This window comes from Rhizophagus irregularis, chromosome 15 (assembly GCF_026210795.1).
Source record: "Rhizophagus irregularis chromosome 15, complete sequence".
NCBI lineage: Eukaryota > Fungi > Glomeromycota > Glomeromycetes > Glomerales > Glomeraceae > Rhizophagus > Rhizophagus irregularis.
In genome coordinates, this window is record NC_089443.1 from 3,685,092 (window position 1) to 3,703,748 (window position 18,657).

The following is an 18,657-nucleotide window of genomic DNA, read 5'->3' on the forward strand; positions in this document are numbered from 1 at the left end:
TTAAGGTTATAGATGTTTATAGAATTGGGTGATATTGCGTCATGCTGCAATGAACGAATGATTGACAAATCCCGGTATTTTTTTCTCGTCTTTTATCAACATAGATAGCTAGATAGCAGATACTAGGAAAAAGAGAGATAGAATTTCGTAAATAAATACATATTTTTGCTTTTTTTCCATAAATTTTAAGCTTAAGCTTTATTAGCAATTTTTATAGTGACTTCGGATGCTTTATCTTTAAAAGAATTGAATTTTGCCAGAATAGTTATTTTGCGTCATCTTACTTCTTTTTGTGTGAATTCAAGTAACCATTTGGCAAGCAAAATGTCGTCTTTCACTAGCGTGGCTCGCATGTATGCGAATGTCAACCAGACTATGCCCCGGGACTACTGGGATTATGGTAAATAATGAGGCTTTTATTTCACGAAAAAACATTTATAATTTGGCGTGATCTCCTTGTTACCATTATTATTAATTTACATTGATTCAATTTAATTTTAATACAGATAATTTACAAGTTCAATGGGGGTAATATGTCTTATTCATTTTATCATAATTAGCTTATATGGAAAAGTAATTCTTTGGTTAAATCAATAAATGATTTTTTGATTTAAAATATACTTTTCAAAATAGATAATTTAATGATGGGTTAATCTAATTTTTTTTTTATCATCGGCATCTAGTGTACAAGATAATTACGAAATAGTACGTAAAATCGGTCGTGGGAAGTATTCCGAAGTGTTTGAGGGAGTCAACATTATGAATAATGAAAAATGTGTGATTAAAGTCCTTAAACCTGTAAAGAAGAAAAAGATCAAAAGAGAAATTAAGATTTTACAGAATTTGGCTGGTGGTCCAAACATTATTTCGCTTTTGGATGTCGTAAGAGATCCTCAGGTAATTTTAAAAAAATAGACCATGATAGGAAGAGTAATAATCGTGGTGGGTTTTGATTTATGGTTAAATTGAAATATTGAATCTGTTGATATGAAAAAATCGGAGTGAATAGTTAACTAAAGTAGTTGAGCAAAAGACATATACGAGTGAAGAATATATATTTAAATTTAAATATATATATATATATTTTTATTTTATTTATTTATTTATTTTATTTTATTTATTTTATTTTGCTTATTAATTTTTCCTTATCGTAATTCAATTAGTCTAAAACGCCATCACTTATTTTCGAATATGTAAATAACACCGACTTCAAAGTGTTATATCCCAAGTTCACTGATTACGATGTTCGTTATTATATCTATGAACTTCTTAAGGTATAAAGGAAAGAATTTATTTAAATATATGCTTTGAATTTTTTGATGTAAATGGCATTGTGTATTTAATTCTTTAATTGATGAAATTGATAATAGGCATTAGACTATTGTCACTCAAAAGGTATCATGCACAGAGATGTAAAGCCGCATAACGTCATGATCGATCACGAGAAGCGCAAGGTAGTTATAAATTTATTATGTAAATGCATTTCAATAATTTATTTATAAATAACGTGCTTGATTATGTTTTTTTATAATTGTAGCTGAGATTGATAGATTGGGGTTTGGCAGAATTTTATCACCCAGGAACTGAGTATAATGTGCGTGTAGCTTCTAGATATTTCAAAGGTCCAGAATTGTTAGTTGATTTCCAAGAGTATGATTATTCTCTTGACATGTGGAGTTTGGGATGTATGTTTGCCAGTATGGTAAGCACTCTTTTCTTATTTATACGGTTTACTATTTTATTATTATTTAGTCATTTATTTATGTTACAAAAATATTCTTTTTAAGATCTTCCGTAAAGAACCTTTTTTCCATGGTCATGACAACTATGATCAATTGGTGAAAATTGCTAAAGTTCTTGGTACTGATGAACTCTTTGCATATCTTGATAAATATGATATAGAGTTGGATGCCCAATATGATGATATTTTAGGAAGGTAATTATGGATGATGAGATTTTTTTTTGGATCATCCGCAACGAAATTTGCATGTTGCAACTTTTTTTATTGCTTCTTATAGATATCCACGGAAACCATGGAATAAATTTGTCACAAATGAAAATCAAAAATTTGTTACCAAAGAAGCTATCGACTTTCTCGATAAATTGTTGCGATATGATCATCAGGTTATTATATTATTATAGAAGAAAATTTGTATTTACGCAAAAGAAAATTATTAATATCTTAACATGTGTTAACATTAATAGGAACGATTAACACCTCAAGAAGCGATGGAGCATCCTTATTTTGGTAATTAACATTTGGAATTTTACTCTAAATGATATTAATCTTTGAATTCTATTAATTAATAATTTTATTTTAGACCCAGTAAGACAACATCGAGATGGCAATGGAAATCGAGCATAAAAAGCGACAATTTATTGGTTTCAAAGACAGTTTATTTTAATTCACCAGGTTGATTTCGGCAGCCCAGTAATCAATAATAATATAGGGAATGACCAAGAATTGGATGTTTGGACGAGAGAAGGAGGGAACATGCTATTTAAAAAATTTCATTTTCACGTGATTTATATATATTTTTTGAAAAAAAATTTATTACATCTTTTTTATCTCCCAATATTTCAAACAAAATTTCTTTGTATGGATACATTATTAATCTTATGAAAAAAAAAATGACAATCATAGGACAATTTCTCATTTCTCTTTCAATATAAATTACAGATTAATTTTGTATTTTTTTTTCCCTTTACGTTTTCAAAATGCAATATAGATGAAAATTATAAATTGCAAAAAATTTAATTTTTTAATTAATCTTGTTGAGATTGTTGTAAATTTGATAATTTAGAATGCAAAGCTTGATGAAATTGTTCACCAAATTTTGGAGAGGCAGCTAATAATAAAGCTTCCATAGTTTCAAAAGGTTTATTAATCCATTTTTTTGCACATTCCAAGTCTTCTTTATTAAAATTAGTGCCTAATGGATCGACTTCAGTGATCTATTTATTAAGTTCAATTCAAATTCAACGATTTTAAACAAGTAACACTGCTAATAAAATGGATAATACATACAATATACCCTTCCTCAGCGATTGTAATTATTAATTTAACATTTTCAAGTAAAGTCAGTTTAAATATAGAAGATTGATGAGCATCTGAATTCAAACTTCTTGTAGGTAATATTTCTATTGAATTTGGTGTAACACCGTATTCATATTCTTTAAGTACGTTAGAAAGTTCTTGTTCAATAAATTTATTTGTCTCTGTAGTTGATGTCATTTTCTCGCTTTAAAAAAAAAATTTTTTTTTTCGGAAAATAAATTGGGCCAGTAAAAATTAATTTTAAATCTGCTGATCATCGAATAACTCCTTTCCTTTTTTTTTAGTTCGGAAAGTTCAAATTTATAACAGACCATTGTGTACTAGCTAGGGTGTGAGGTACTAGTAATTTTTTGGGTCAAATTAGCACCGTGCTGATCAAATTGACTAAAATTGTAACGTGTGAAAATTTCCAATTTTGGAGCATGTGAATAAACAGTAAGGAAAAAATTCAATTAATTCAATTAATTCCAATTAGCGATTTATTTTTCGCGAAAAAATTACGCAGTTTTTTTTATGAATCTAAACCAGTTTTTTCCAGTTTTTAAATTACACTAAACATTTACTACGGCTGATCTCATATCGAGAATTTTTTAGATATAAAATTGCATCACTAAACGCATTCCCGAACCTTTATTATCGTTACGCTTTATAGTTGTAGTCTTTGCGTTCTTTCTCAACAATTTATAGCTACTCACTGGTGAACTTGTGAATTGTTGTTTTTACAATCCGTTTACTTCAATTAATTTCTTTAATAAATTTCCATTAGTAAGTAGTTTTTTTAAATGCAAAGATCTTGTACTAAAATATTATTTCTCATTGTTTGCTAACTATTGCACGTTTGTTTATTCCTAAGGTACGTTTTTTACATTTCTCTTTTATCGACATGCCTCTTTATGAAAACAAACCTCTTGCTTCACCACCTGAACCAAAGTTAGATCCATCCAAGCACGGCAAGAAACAAATATGGGTAATCCCCTATTCCAACGAAGTCTTTATTAATTATAGGTATTATAAAAATATATATGTGATTTTGAATCCATATTTGTAGTTCGTTTACCGGTTTTCCTTTTTTGCCTGATTGTCGCCATCTCAATCATATCGTAATTTTGTAGTAAACTTACATAATCCTGTTATTTATTTATCTTTCTTTTTTTTTCCATTTGAACAGAGACTATCTTAATCGTATAGCATTTTATAAAAAGTCACACTGGCAATGTGCTGTGACTGGCAGACAAGGACTCACATATGAAGAAGCTATTGAGAACGAAAAGAAACATCGTGAACAACTCAAAAAATTTCCTAGAGGATTGAAACAACAAATTTTACAAATGGTGCAATTTAGTAAGTATAGTATTTATTTTTTTTTAGATGAAATCGATTTAGTTCCTTTATATAAGTACTAACATTTTTATTTAAATTATTAATTTCTCATAGGTACCGATCGTCTTGATGTCTTGGCTAATCAAATATTCGATAAATACAACGAAGAGTTTACTGTTGGTGAATATGTTACTATCAAAAATGAAAGAGAAGGGAAAAAGAGGTATGTATTCAATTTCTCCATAATGTTTTTTTAGGCGACATATTTATGTGTTTTGTACATTAAAATTAAAAGGTTGAAGGGAAAGATCATCGACGTGAAGGCGTCGGTTGCACCAGTTGAAGGATCCAAAGGAAAGAATTCTAAAACCAAGAGGTCGGTTTCAACGGTGCAGACTACAGTATATCGCGTTCAAATGTTAGACAAACTAGGAAATTCCGTTCAACAAGTGGCAAAGAATGGAAGTCATAAATATTTGATAAGGACTTTTAACGGTGGCGAAAACTTGAGGTTTGTAATATTAAGCATTTATTAATCAAATTTCAAGGCGACCAAAATTTGAACTATGTTTATTCCTTATAGCCGTAACAAATTGGCATTCAATAAGACCTTGATCCGCTTGTTCATCAAACAATCCACAACTAAAGACACCTACTTGCACGCTCCTTGGGTTGTGAAGGATGATTTGGCTAAAAAGTACAAAGTGATTACTAAACTTCCTGATGATTTAAAGAAGGCTAAAGATGAAGCACGAGAAAAGAGCAGAAAGCGAAAAGTAAAGAGATTGAGTGTTTGTTTTATATAATCCAAGTTACTTAAGGTTAATTATGTTTATAAATTATTTATACAATAAAGGGCAAAGCTACACAAGGAGGTCCTTCTAAGAAAACTAAAGTAAACAAAGGAACGAACGCTAGAACTAGAGGTGATGACGATCAAAAAGGTGGCAAGAAGGGAGCGGCCTCCGCCGCAAGGGGCAAAAGAGTGCCAGCATCAAAAAAGCAAAGCAGGGCAACCACGAGTAAGGAACAAGCGAAAAAGGCGGCTGAAAAGAAACGGCAGAAAGAGCGTGAAAAAAAGAAGAGGGAAACTGAGCGAAAGAAGGAGAGAGAACGTAAAGCTAAAGAGAGAGAAGTTCAGAAACGTTTAAAAGCTGAACAAAAGAAGGGTAAATAGATTTTACATAAAATTATATATAATGTTACTGACTAACTATACTCTTATTTTATTAAATTAGCAAAATATCCAACAGAAGATTTAGATGTGCCCCTTGATAGAAACTTACTCTCGAAGAGACCTCACATGGTTCTCGATTTCAAGATCCCTCAGAAATATATCGGAACGTTCTTGATGACATGGAACTTTTTCACAGTATTCGGGTAAGTTTTACTTTCGTTATTGAATTAATTCGATATTTATCATTCGTTTCATTTTGTTGTTGTTTTTTTTTTCCAGAAAACCTCTGGGTATTTCATTCCTTACACTTGACGATCTTGAATTATCATTTTATCACAATATTATACAACCTCGTTGCACTTTGGTGATTGAGATGCATGCGGCTTTGCTCAATGCTATTATCAGAGATCGTTTACAATCTAAAAGTAAAAAACGCCAACCAATTCCTCGCGTCGTTCCTGCGCTTAGAGATCAGATCAATGGCCCAGATGACATGGATATTGATGATAGAAAGAGCGTGCTAGCATCTCGTGATGTCCTTGAAAGATTTGCCAAAACTTGGGATAAGAAAGTTATATCTTCCAAAGATTCACGAAAGGGATGGGAGTGTGTTCTTATTGGCTGTCTTTATCAGGTATATATAAAAAGATTTTTCAATGTTTCGATTTAATTTTAATCAATGCATTTCCTTCTGTTTACAAGATGGGAACCTACGAAACGATTCCCAATGTGGATCGTATTCTTTCTCATTTAGCTCCTATTGATAGCATCAATGCATCTGAGGAAGATTTTGAAGGATATTTTTCTACCCTTGAAGTAGCCGATAAATTGCAGATAATGGAATTTTTGATAAATAACGTTGCCAAAACCACCCTTATTCATGAACACATTGAAGGATGCGTTAGCAGGCAGACGGAATTGAATAAGGAGAAGAATGAAATCGCCAAGGAAAGGAAACAAATGTAAGCATCCTATAACTTAGTAACTTAGTATTTATTATGATATGATAATAACGTTAATAATAATAATCAGCGCGAATTCACTTGCGGAAATTGTCAAAACAAATGTCACTGTGCCACGCGGAAAAGGAAAAGATAGATCGGACACCGATGAGAGTATTGTTACAAGAAAACGCATTCTAGAGGAGGAAGAAATTGCATTACAAAAGAGAGTGGGTATATATTAAAGTATTTATACAATTAATAATGTTATTAACCAATTTAATTATTAAGGAGGAGAATATTGATAAAGAAAAACGAAGATATGCATTGCCACGAACCAATTCTATGGGCCGCGATCGGTTTCATAACAAATATTATTATTTTGATGAAGTAGGATTGGTTGTTAATGAAAGATATGGAACTGGTAGAATCCTAGTTCAGAGTCCTAGTTCTCGAGAACTAGTAGATGTATTGACCGAAGCTGGGCGCCAAAAATATAACAAAAGAAGAAAGTTAGAAGAAAGTTTTGGGTCGGAAGAAGCGCAATGGGGATACTATGAAGATCCCGAACAAGTATGTAACTTTCCGGTCAATAATATAAATTATGATGTAATATTAATGATGCAATTTTAAATGCCTTAGATCGATGATTTGTTGAAATGGTTCAATGAAAAAGGCCAAAGAGAGTTACTGTTGAAAAAAGAAATAATTTCCCGCATTTCCGATGTCAAATCAGGAATGGTTAAGAGAATGCAGGTAATGCAAATAAAGAGTGCTAATGAAATTATTAATTCATATCTGTATCATTTTTTTATTAATTTTTTATTTATTTATTTAGGACATAGTTGCTTCGCGCAAATCTGCTGAAGTGCGTCGTAGTAGGCGGACCCAAGCGACAAAAGCATTACTTTCACAACAGCCTTATATGAAGTGGTTTAACAAGTTTGCCAAGTAAGGCATTCATTTTTTTTTCGTAAAAAATTCATAAAAAAATAAAGAAAAAAAAGTTTAAAAAGTTAAAAAATTTAATTGAAAATAAAACGAAAATAAAAAAAGATTAACCAGAAGGAAACTGGGTTAAAAACCGGGTTGGAATCGCTCAATCGTCCCCAGGCTTGTGTCATCACCTCATCGTGGTGTCTGGGTGAACAGGAACTTCTTCCTGGCCAAGGATGATACGAATTATTTGATTGTTTCAAAATGTAACTTTTATTTATAAAAATTCGTCCCAAATATTGGTTATTACACAACTTTTCATTGTAATTAACTGTCCAATTCGGAGAGCAAAATAAAGAATTTTTTATAATGTTTTTTTTTTACTATTTGAATTAATTTAAGGCTTATTTTAAAAAAAAAAATTTTCTCTTTTTTTTCTCTCACACATTTCCCACATTTCCCACATTTCTTAAGCCTACTATACTGTATTTTGCTGGATGTTTAAATATATGTGTTATTATATATAGTATTTTCGTGTTTCGTGTTTCTATACGTTTTTCATTTTCTATAATAATAAAAATTATTGTTCGACATTATAAATAATGCTCGTTTTGAATTTCAACTTCTTCTAAACCGGTTACAACATTTGGGGAATTTGAAAGAATATTAAGGACCAATTTAGCAGAATTTAAGACACAATCATTTATACTGATTCCCCAATAACTTGCACCAGTAACACTCAATCGATTTGCGTAATGATTTTTAATCGCATAATGAAGTTCTTTAAGTCTTGAATAATGACCAACATAATATTGAGGTATACAATTCTTCTGTATATCAACAAGATAGTAAAGTGGAGTAGAATAAATTCCAAGATGTTTTTCTAAAATTTCTATTGATTGTTGTAATAAGATTTCTTTCTTTGGAAAATCATCTTTTTCCGAAATAGAATTAAAATAGTGACCACCCATCATTATTGTTAATTTTGTATATGTCCTTGAAGGTTCATCTTGTAATGGCATAGCATTTGAATCAAATACTACACCAAGAACGTGATAAGGATTATGTGGTGTTGATTGTGGTATTAAATACCCAAATCCTTTAACTGGTAAAATTTTTGGGTGAGCATATGCTAAATTAATTGTTGCTACTGAAACTGATGGATTATAGTTCAAATGAGGAAGTACATCCTTTTCAGGAAGAATATTATAAAGTGCTCTTGAAGGCAATGCACTAATTACATGATCAGCTTCATAAACTGCTTCATTTGTGAAAATCTGACGAACATAAATATGGGGAGAAATAATAATTTTCTTTAATAATGAATTTTCTATACACAATAAAAAAATAAATCATCATTTTTCTTACCTTTACATTTTCCCCAAATTCCAATTTTGTTACCTGATTATTCGTTTTTAATTGTACATTTTCCTTATTTTTCAAATCATTCACAATTGCTGATGATAATTGTTCTATACCATCTTTAAAAGAATAAAGACTAACATTTTTAAATATTGACAAAAAATCTTTATTTTCATCATTAATGATTTTTAATAAATATTTATCTTGTTGAGATAAAAACTCTTCTTTATTACTCATTAATAAACCTTTAATAACAGAACCATATTTTTGCTCTAGATTATATAATCTAGTAAAAGTTGATCTAATGGAAAGTTTATTTATATCACCCGCATAAATTCCATGTATAAGTGCACTAATTAAAATATCAGAAATAGATTTACTAAATCTTCTTGAAATAAATTCATGAATCGTTTCATCATGATAATTCCTTGCCGGTTTAATAAATGGTTCAAATAAAATTGATGGTATCGACTTTAATAAAAAATTATTCGTGAATACAGATTTCATACTTGATAATAATGATGTTCCCGGTAGTTTTACTATTTTATCTGGATAATAAATAAAACGATCTTTAGCAGCGTCATCATCTTTTGTAACAGCATGTAATGAAGGAATTAGATTCAATCTATTAACCTAAAAAAGAAAATTTTTAAAATTAGATAAAAAAATTTTAATTTTAGAACAGTTATATTAATTTACTTACCATGTCTAATACGACAGAACCTCCTATTCCATTAGGTCTTAATGTTCTTGGACCTTGCTCAAAAAGTATTTTATGTTGACCAACTCTCTTACTTTTTATCCATCCTCCAAATCTATTTGACCCTTCTAAAACTAATATTTTCGTTGTAGAAGGTGCATAACGAGATAAATACCATGCGGCACTTAACCCTGATATGCCACCTCCTAATATTACAAAATTATTTGGACTTGACATAAATGAGAATTTTTTTTTTTTTTAAATCTTATCTCAAAATTTTTTAATGTAAATATCACATTCTTTTAATTGTCACCTTTATTTATCACTAACAACGCGTTCGCAAATTTATATTTGAAACGATTTGATAATTGTTTACCATAAAGTTATTAAAAAAAAAAAAATTTTATTTTTTTAAATATTCAAAATTTTCCAATTTGAAAATAATTATTAATCCGGAATATGAGATGAGAAAGGTAATAATAAAATTTCATCTTTAAAATAAGAAGAAAGTAAAGAAAATCCATCAGATAAATCATTATCAATATATAATTTAAAATAACATTTTAAAGATTTTTTATAATCAATAAAATCTTTAATATTTTCAGGTAATAAATTCCACCAACCAAATAATTCAAATTTTTTAATATTTAAACTACTATAATCTTTTAAAACTTTTAAAATATCATTTGAATAATCAATATCATTAATCTGAGGTTGAATAATTGAATCAAATCTTAAAAAATTTAAATTTTTAAATAATTCACATAAATTCTTAGATTTTTTAAATGATTCAATATTTGTAATAACAATTGGTATATGTAAATAAGTAAGATAATGATAATTTAATAATAATATAGCATCTAATAATAATAAATGATTATTATCACTAGTTTGCCAAGTTTCAATAGAAATATATTCCAATCCACCATTATTATTATCATAATAATTATTATTATCATTTACTGAATTATTAATAATATAAATTAATGATTTAGTTAAAATAAAAGAATTGAATTTTAAATATTTTAATTTAATAAATTTTTCATTTTTTAATTCTAAATTAAAAGTATTTTCAAATTCCAATTCCAAATATTCAAGATTAATAAAAAATTTTTTAAATAAATTAAATATTATGTCATTATTAGATAAAAATGATAAACCAAAAAATAAATTAAGTTTATTAATAGAATGTTGACTATTTATAAAATTACTTAATTCATTTAATGATTCATCAAATTTATTATCTAATAATATAAAAGAACCAGGAATATTCATATTAAATGATTTAATATTTGTAATAATTGTAAAAAGAAATTTAAAAATATTATTTGATGGATAAATATCAAAACATTGTTGAAAAGAATAATAAGTTGCTGAACATTCAAATTCTTTAATATTTGATAGAAATTCTTTAAATAAAATATTATAATTATCATTTAAATAAGTAAATGATGATAAAATTATTATATTATTATCTTGAAATTTTGGATCAAAACATAATTTGATCACATTTTTTGAATATTTCATAAAAATATATAATAAATTAATTAAAATTGGTTCAACTTTAATATCAGAAGACCAATTCTTTATAGTATTAATAATTCTATCAATATCAAGACATTTTAAATATGTACTATAATTATATAATGGACTTTTATTTAAAGGATTAACAAAAATTTCTTTTTTTTTATCATTATCTTCCATAAAATATAAATAAGAATTTAATAAATTTTCATATCTTCGAAATGTAACAGTACTTTCTTTCATCACATTTCCTTTAAGAGGATCTTTAGAATCTGAAATATTTTTAACGGATGAAAAATTTTCTAATACATTAGAATCTATTGCTACCCAATTTAAATATCTGAATGGATTTTCCCATAAATAAGGGATTGCAATTTCATTCCATTGCTTATTTACCAAAGAACATGAGTAAATAGTTGGAATTTCCTTCAAATTTGAAAAAATTATTTGTAAACAATCGGAATTTAATCCTTGACTCATTTGTTTCAAATGTTTTAAGGAGGGATTTTGAAAAAAAAAAAAGCAAGTTTAAATGATGAAGTCGATCCTATACTTTTTATATTTTGAACTATGACAATTATGGTATCCACCATTTAAATTTTTGTTCACTTTTTAAAAGTAATAAGTGTTACATACCATTCATGAAAATTCTATTTTAAGTTTAAGCACACGTGTTTAAACATACGTAAACCTTGCTCCGGACAATAATATCAAACGATTTTAAACGGTAGAATTCATCCCCGGAGATGATGACAAAGATTGATTTTTTGTTTAGATGAATATTGAACCGAAATTTATCCGGATTTTAAACCAATAGATTATGATAGACGGATGAATTTTCACCCGTAATTCAAATAAATAATATGAAAATTACTAATCAAGGCTTTTTAGTTTTACCGACATTCCATTTCAAGAAAAGATGTCCCGATCAAAAAGAGATTGAATCAACACGACATAAAAAAATATTTAACTTATGATTGTTGACTGGTGCCATACAGGGATCGGTTATATTGGAAAAATTTTTGATTCTGTAATTATTAGGAGTTGTTAAACTGAAAAAAAGTTACATTTTTCTAAAAACAATTCTTATAATTTGTTCATCTATCATCTGACATAAACCAAAAGTTAAACAATAAGGATTAGAAATCATTGTATCACCCTAAAATGGCATAAATACCCGAAGAATTATTCCTTTGTGTATTAATTGTAAGAGACGTTGGAATAATTACCTCCTTCTACTCTTATGGTTTAAATTTTATGGTTTAAATTTTATGGTTTAAATTTTATGTTATATGCTTTTTTTTTTAATTTTTATTTCTTATCCCGCTTCTTTTGAAAACACTCTTACATTAATTTATTAAGTTTTTTTTTACGAAAGAAAAAAAGAAAAAGAAAATCAAAAATTTCGATTTTTTTTTTTAGATAAAATTTTCTCAATTATTAAAAACAAATTAAAACAAATTGAATTTTTATTCTCACTGATAGTTAAGATATTTTACGCCATAATTACCATATTTGATATTGGATAATCTTCACAATCTATTCAATCTAACCAAAATATATTCATAATAATAAATTATTTACGTCATTAATATAATTTAACTGCGCCATCACGCGATATAATAAAAATGCCATTCTGGAAAAGTAAACCTCCGCCACCACCAAAACCAAATCAGTTACTTCCTGAATTAAACGCAAATGTATTTTCAAGGATTACATTTTGGTGGGCTGGAAGTTTAATGAAGTTAGGTTACAAACGCCCATTGGAAAAAGATGATCTTTACGTTTTAAATGATGTAAGACTTGCTAAAAATATAATCAGTAAATTTGAAAAATCCTGGGAAAAAGAGCTTACACGTAAAGATGGTAAACCTCCATCTTTATTCAGAGCTCTTAATCGTGTTTTTGGCTTCAAGTTTTGGATGGCGGGTTTTTTCCGATTTATGAGCGATACTTTACTTGTTACGTCACCTTTGATTCTTCAGGTATTTGATCTACTGCGGTATTAGTCACGTGAAATTATGTATTATTTATTTAATCCTCCTTTAATATTATTGATTATTGTAGTTAATTTTGCAATTCGCTCAAGAATCATGGATGACCAAAGATGCTAAGGATGCTTCACCTAAATCTTATTGGGGATATTGGTTTTCCGTAATTCTTTTTATCATGCAAATGAGTTCGACACTCTTTATCAATTCTTATTTCTATTATTCTATGGAAGTAGGAATCCTGATTAGGACTGCATTGATCACTGCAATTTATCGAAAAGCTATGATGTTAAGTGGAAAAGCACGTAGTATGTTTACCACGGGAAAAGTAACAAATATAATGTCAACCGATACAACGAGACTTGATTTTGCTTGCGGTTTTTTTCACGTGGCCTGGGCTGCGCCGATTCAACTTTGTATAGCTCTTGGTTTATTAATTAAAAATCTTGGTCCTTCAGCTTTAGCAGGTTTTACTTTATTAGTTATAGTTGGTCCACTTCAAGCTAAAGTTATGAAAACTTTGGCAAAAACACGTGGAAAAGCTTCTAAAATCACTGATGATCGTGTAAAACTTACTCAAGAAGTTTTACAAGGTATTCGAGTTATTAAATATTACGCATGGGAAGAAAGTTTTTTGAATGCCTTGAATAAATTAAGAGACAAAGAAATGAAATATATTAGATTATTATTGATTATAAGATCTGGTATCACTGGTGTTTCCATGGCCATTCCGATGTTTGCTAGTATATTGACATTCATAGTTTATTCGCTTACTGGAGGGACTCTTACTGCGGATATTATTTTTCCTTCTTTGGCCTTGTTCAGTATTTTAAGGTTACCTTTAATATTATTACCTATGGTGATTACTATACTTACAGATTCTTCTGTATCCATAAAACGTATACAAGAATTACTCCTAGCAGAAGAGTTAGATTCCTTACCAAAAGTTAATCCGGATAGTGATTCTGCTATTAAAGTTATTGATGGTGAATTTATTTGGGAATCTGCACCTCCTGAAGAATTATCAAAAGATAAACAAAAGAAGAATAAGAAGAAACATAGGAAATCAAAGGGATTATCTAAAATTGAAAATAACGAAAAGAATCATGTTGAAGAAATTAAAGATAAGAAAGAAAATATAAACGAAAAAGATAATAATGGGACAACTTCTCAATCTTCTACGACTTTAACACCAATTGATTCCACGGAACAAAATTCTACTACATTTACTCCTTATTCACACCTCCGGAACATAAACTTTTCAATACCACACGGTAGTCTTGTTGCTGTTGTAGGATCGGTAGGAAGTGGTAAATCTTCTTTGTTATCAGCTTTAGTTGGTGAAATGAAAAAGATTCGCGGAGAAATTGAATTTGGAGGAAGTGTGGGGTATTGCCCTCAATCTGCTTGGATTCAAAATGCAACTTTGAGGGATAATATTATTTTTGGTTTACCTTTCGATGAAGAAAAATATCGTCGAGTTGTTAAAGATTGTTGTCTTGAACCAGATTTAGCTGTATTGCCTGATGGTGATATGACTGAGATTGGAGAAAAAGGAATTAATTTATCTGGAGGGTGAGTATATATTTCGAATATTTAAACAAATAAATAAATACCTTTTAAACTTATACAATTTTTTTTTTATAGACAAAAGCAACGTGTCAGTGTAGCTCGTGCAGTTTATTATAACGCTGACATTGTAATGTTAGATGATCCTTTATCGGTATGTATATGTATTTTTTATTGCTTTTATATATTCATTGGTCTCTATATTAATTTTTTATTTTATATTTATTTTTTATTTTAGGCTGTAGATGCACATGTTGGAAATTATCTCATCACAAATTGCATTCAAGGCTCACTTAAAGGAAAGACACGTATTCTTGTCACTCATCATTTACACATATTACCTCACGTAGATTATGTTATTTGTATGAAGGATGGTGAAATAGTAGAACAAGGAACTTATGAAGAATTAATGAAAGCTGGAAACGCATTTGCGAAATTGATCGAAGAGTATGGCGAAGCTGAAGAAGAAGAAGAAGAAGAAGTAGAAGAAATTGATGTCAAACCAGTAAATAAAGATGAAATTGAAAAGGAAAAGAGCAAAGCCGTCGAAAAATCATCGAAGACTTTAATGACCACAGAGGAACGTTCAACTGGTTCTGTCGATAATGCTATTTATTTTGCTTATATAAGAGCCGCAGGAGGATATATATTAATACCTAGTTTGTTATTCCTTCTTATAATGATGCAAGCCACCAACATTGGGTATGTTCTCTTTTTTTTCAATTTTATGAATTTTAATAATATATTAACTTTTTTTTTTTAATATTGAATAAAAATAATTAGAAATAATTATTGGTTGACTGTCTGGATAAACAAACAATTAAACCTTTCAGAGGCAGCATATGTAAGTAATTTAAGTAAATTGCTTATTAGGATTCGATACTTTTTTTTTTGTTCTTAATTTAATTATTAACTTAATTAACTTATTGTTAGATGGAAATTTATGTAGCATGGGGAATTGTTCAAAGCATTTTCAGTGTTTTAGTTGGCATAACCTTCTCATATGCTGGTGCTAAAGCTGCAAGAACGTTACATAGAAATGCCATTAAAAGAGTTATTCGAGCTCCAACTAGATTCTTTGATACAACCCCATTAGGAAGAATTATCAATCGGTATGTCAAAGACACTAAAATTTCTGTTTTGGATTTATTGATTAATTATTGTGGTTAAATTTTTTTTAAAAAAATTATCATGTTTATAGATTCAGTAAGGATGTTGATACATGCGATAATTTACTCTCTGAATCTTATCGTATGTTCTATACTACTCTAGCAGTTGTGATTGGAACTTTTATTTTGATTAGCGTCAAATTTGTACTTTTCCTTATTCCATTGATTCCGCTTATGATATTATATTACGTGGCCGCCCTCTATTATCGATCCACAAATCGTGAATTGAAACGTAAGTCTTTTCAATTTTTTTTTTTTTTTTAGAAAAAACCTTCTATAGTTTCTTATAAAAATTAATTTCAATTTAGGTCTCGATTCCATTTTGCGTTCATCTCTTTACGCACATTTCTCTGAGACATTAACGGGGTTACCTACTATTCGAGCTTATCGTGAACAAAATCGATTCATAAGGTTTGCTTTTTTAAACAATTTTTTAATATCATCAATATTAATATTAATTTTATATAAATTTTTATATTGCAGCATAAATGAACGATTTACTGATATTGAAAACAAAGCATATTTCCTTACAGTTGTCGTCCAACGTTGGTTGGGTATTCGACTTGAATCCATTGCAAATGCTTTGATTTTCTTTACAAGTATATTTACTGTTATTGAAAGGTATAAAGTAGATCCTGCAATTAGTGGTTTGGTATTAAGTTATGCACTACAAGTCACTGGAACTTTCAATTGGTGTGTCAGACAATATGCAGAAGTGGTAAGTTGTGTTTTTTATACTTTCAAACTTTAATAATAATTAAATAAATACTTATACTTAAAGTAATATTTTTTAAAAAAAAATTTCCTTAATAGGAAGCAAATATGAATGCCGTAGAACGTCTTGTATATTATTCAGATTCACTTGATATTGAACCTGCACCAATAATTCCTGATCATAGACCACCTCCAGAATGGCCCGTTAAAGGAGAAGTACAAATTAAAGATTTAGTGATGGCATATGCACCTGAACTTCCACCTGTATTAAAGGGAGTTTCACTTGATATTAGTTCGGGAGAAAAAGTTGGTATCGTTGGAAGAACTGGTATGTAGTAAAATTTATTCATTTATATTTCATTTTATTTAGTAAATAATAACGTGAAATTATGCAAATTTTTTTTTATAATAGGTTGTGGTAAATCAACGTTAGCGACATCTTTCTTTAGATTTGTTGAACCTACTTCGGGAAAAATTGTATTAGATGGTATTGATGTTACCACTATTGGCCTCAAAGATCTTCGAAGTAAAATTACTATTATTCCGCAAGATCCTGTTTTGTTTAATGGAACTTTAAGGTAAATAATAATTTTATTCATTCACGTAATTTCGAATTGAAGATTAAATTAATTTTTTTTTTTAGGAGTAATTTGGATCCGTTCAATGAACATGATGACGCAAAATTATGGAATGCACTTCGAAGATCTCATTTAATTCAGGAAGATAATGATAATGTAGAAGAACCCACCATAACTGACAAATCAGGAGCATTACTTATAACAGGAGAAACACAACCACAACAATTTAAACCAGAGAAATTAAGTCTCGATTCACCAGTTGATGAAAATGGAAGTAATTTTTCACAAGGACAACAGCAATTAATAGCATTAGCAAGGGCATTAGTACGAGATCCTAAATTAATTATAATGGATGAAGCAACAGCTAGTGTAGATTTTAGGACTGATTATTTAATTCAGACTACAATAAGAGAAGAATTTAAAGATTCCACGGTATTAACCATAGCTCATAGACTGAGAACTGTTGCTGATTACGATAAAATTTTGGTTATGGGTATGTATATGATTCTTTATGTTTATTATTTTCGTAAAATATTCAATTATATTTAATTTTTTTTTTTATATAATAGATGCTGGTAATATAATAGAATATGATTCACCATACATATTAATGCAAAAACCTAATGGAATCTTTAAGGGAATGTGTGAAAGGAGTGGTGAATTTAATGAATTATTTGAAATCGCTAAAGGGAAATATGGAAGTGATCAAAAAGTAAAGAAAGAGGAAATTAATAATGAAAAGCAAGAAGTTATAAAACAAGAAAGTGAAATAATAAATTTTGAAGAAAAATCAGATAATTAAAATATGAAATATGAAAAAAAGATACATAATTTAAAATAAAAATTATTTTTAAAGAGAGACTCGATTAATTATAGTGTTAGTTTATTCACCATCTTGGTTGTTTTAAAAAACTAAATCAATCTTTAATACTGTAGTTTTATTTTCACTTTTTATAATATAATTAATATTTAATGAATACTTGTAGTATTAGATAAATAAAATGTGATTAAATAATAAATCAAATAAATAAAAAAAAGAAATTACGATTTCAAATAATAATTTCAATTTATATTACTAAAGCTCATTTAAATTCTGGATGATTTTTTTTACTATTATTATTTCAAGAAATAAAAATCGGTTATTATATCTTACCCCCTGGTAAATTGCAGACCCCGGCTCCATATTTCTTAAATGAGAAAGCACGTATTTTTTTTTTAAATTTAATTTAAAAGGAAATTTGGCACATTTTTTGCCATTTTTTTTACTGCGCCGATAATAGTGTAAGAAGTGATTTTCAAATGATGATAAAGATAAAATTATAATTAATAAACAATAAACAATAATTTGATATTCGGATTTTCAGACTTTGAAAGGTTTAATTATTTTAAAAATAAATTTGATATAATGATAAAGTTACAAATGTTTGGTTGAGCATTGCTTTCAATAGATCAAATTTGTCAAATGATGAATGATTTAATGAAATGATATAAAATAGAAATTTTCTTGTGATTCCCAAGCACAACATTTCGGAATTAAAAGTATTGTGGTCCAAAATGATTGAATCATGATCTTCAATTGAAACGTTTTTTCAAATTCTCAATAAAATCGATAAATGTA

At 28.5% G+C, this 18,657-nt stretch overlaps 6 protein-coding genes across 7 annotated transcripts; 3 read left to right on the forward strand and 3 right to left on the reverse strand.

Moving 5' to 3' along the window:
* The first annotated feature begins 97 nt into the window (after positions 1-97).
* OCT59_007535 (uncharacterized protein) lies at positions 98-2,749 on the forward strand. Its single transcript, XM_025316402.2, has 10 exons — positions 98-400; positions 507-528; positions 684-897; positions 1,164-1,274; positions 1,371-1,454; positions 1,538-1,702; positions 1,788-1,936; positions 2,019-2,124; positions 2,206-2,248; positions 2,322-2,749. Exons 1-10 carry the CDS (start codon positions 325-327, stop codon positions 2,363-2,365), a joined length of 1,014 nt encoding a protein of 337 aa, XP_025180643.1. The 5' UTR covers positions 98-324; the 3' UTR covers positions 2,366-2,749.
* Positions 2,495-3,284, reverse strand: OCT59_007536 (uncharacterized protein). 2 transcript variants are annotated; one of them, XM_066149357.1, is made up of 2 exons: positions 3,029-3,284; positions 2,495-2,933 (listed from the first exon to the last, which is right to left on the reverse strand). In XM_066149357.1, exons 1-2 carry the CDS (start codon positions 3,233-3,235, stop codon positions 2,850-2,852), a joined length of 291 nt encoding a protein of 96 aa, XP_065998755.1. In that variant the 5' UTR covers positions 3,236-3,284; the 3' UTR covers positions 2,495-2,849. The 2 variants fall into 2 exon arrangements, with proteins under 2 accessions (XP_065998755.1, XP_025180642.1); XM_025316401.2 differs by having other exon boundaries at positions 2,495-2,955.
* A 324-nt stretch (positions 3,285-3,608) lies between these two features.
* Positions 3,609-7,482, forward strand: OCT59_007537 (uncharacterized protein). The gene is made up of 14 exons (XM_025316400.2): positions 3,609-3,823; positions 3,912-4,063; positions 4,227-4,399; positions 4,493-4,601; positions 4,674-4,889; positions 4,962-5,154; positions 5,235-5,547; positions 5,617-5,758; positions 5,835-6,189; positions 6,258-6,517; positions 6,588-6,726; positions 6,788-7,069; positions 7,139-7,252; positions 7,335-7,482. Exons 2-14 carry the CDS (start codon positions 3,942-3,944, stop codon positions 7,449-7,451), a joined length of 2,535 nt encoding a protein of 844 aa, XP_025180641.2. The 5' UTR covers positions 3,609-3,823; positions 3,912-3,941; the 3' UTR covers positions 7,452-7,482.
* A 200-nt stretch (positions 7,483-7,682) lies between these two features.
* OCT59_007538 (uncharacterized protein) lies at positions 7,683-9,731 on the reverse strand (the record flags this gene model as incomplete). Its single annotated transcript, XM_025316399.2, has 3 exons — positions 7,683-8,709; positions 8,801-9,427; positions 9,498-9,731. 3 exons carry the CDS (start codon positions 9,729-9,731, stop codon positions 8,026-8,028), a joined length of 1,545 nt encoding a protein of 514 aa, XP_025180640.1. The 3' UTR covers positions 7,683-8,025.
* Positions 9,732-9,941: 210 nt separating this feature from the next.
* Positions 9,942-11,498, reverse strand: OCT59_007539 (uncharacterized protein; the record flags this gene model as incomplete). The annotated part of the gene is made up of 1 exon (XM_025325563.1): positions 9,942-11,498. The coding sequence occupies one exon, from the start codon at positions 11,496-11,498 to the stop codon at positions 9,942-9,944; it is 1,557 nt and encodes a 518-aa protein (XP_025180639.1).
* A 1,148-nt stretch (positions 11,499-12,646) lies between these two features.
* On the forward strand, positions 12,647-18,108 carry OCT59_007540 (uncharacterized protein; the record flags this gene model as incomplete). The annotated part of the gene is made up of 13 exons (XM_025309230.2): positions 12,647-13,003; positions 13,086-14,584; positions 14,657-14,732; positions 14,817-15,280; positions 15,362-15,422; positions 15,512-15,690; positions 15,780-15,979; positions 16,056-16,158; positions 16,231-16,465; positions 16,561-16,789; positions 16,874-17,039; positions 17,105-17,532; positions 17,609-18,108. 13 exons carry the CDS (start codon positions 12,647-12,649, stop codon positions 17,839-17,841), a joined length of 4,230 nt encoding a protein of 1,409 aa, XP_025180638.1. The 3' UTR covers positions 17,842-18,108.
* Between the last annotated feature and the right edge of the window lie 549 nt (positions 18,109-18,657).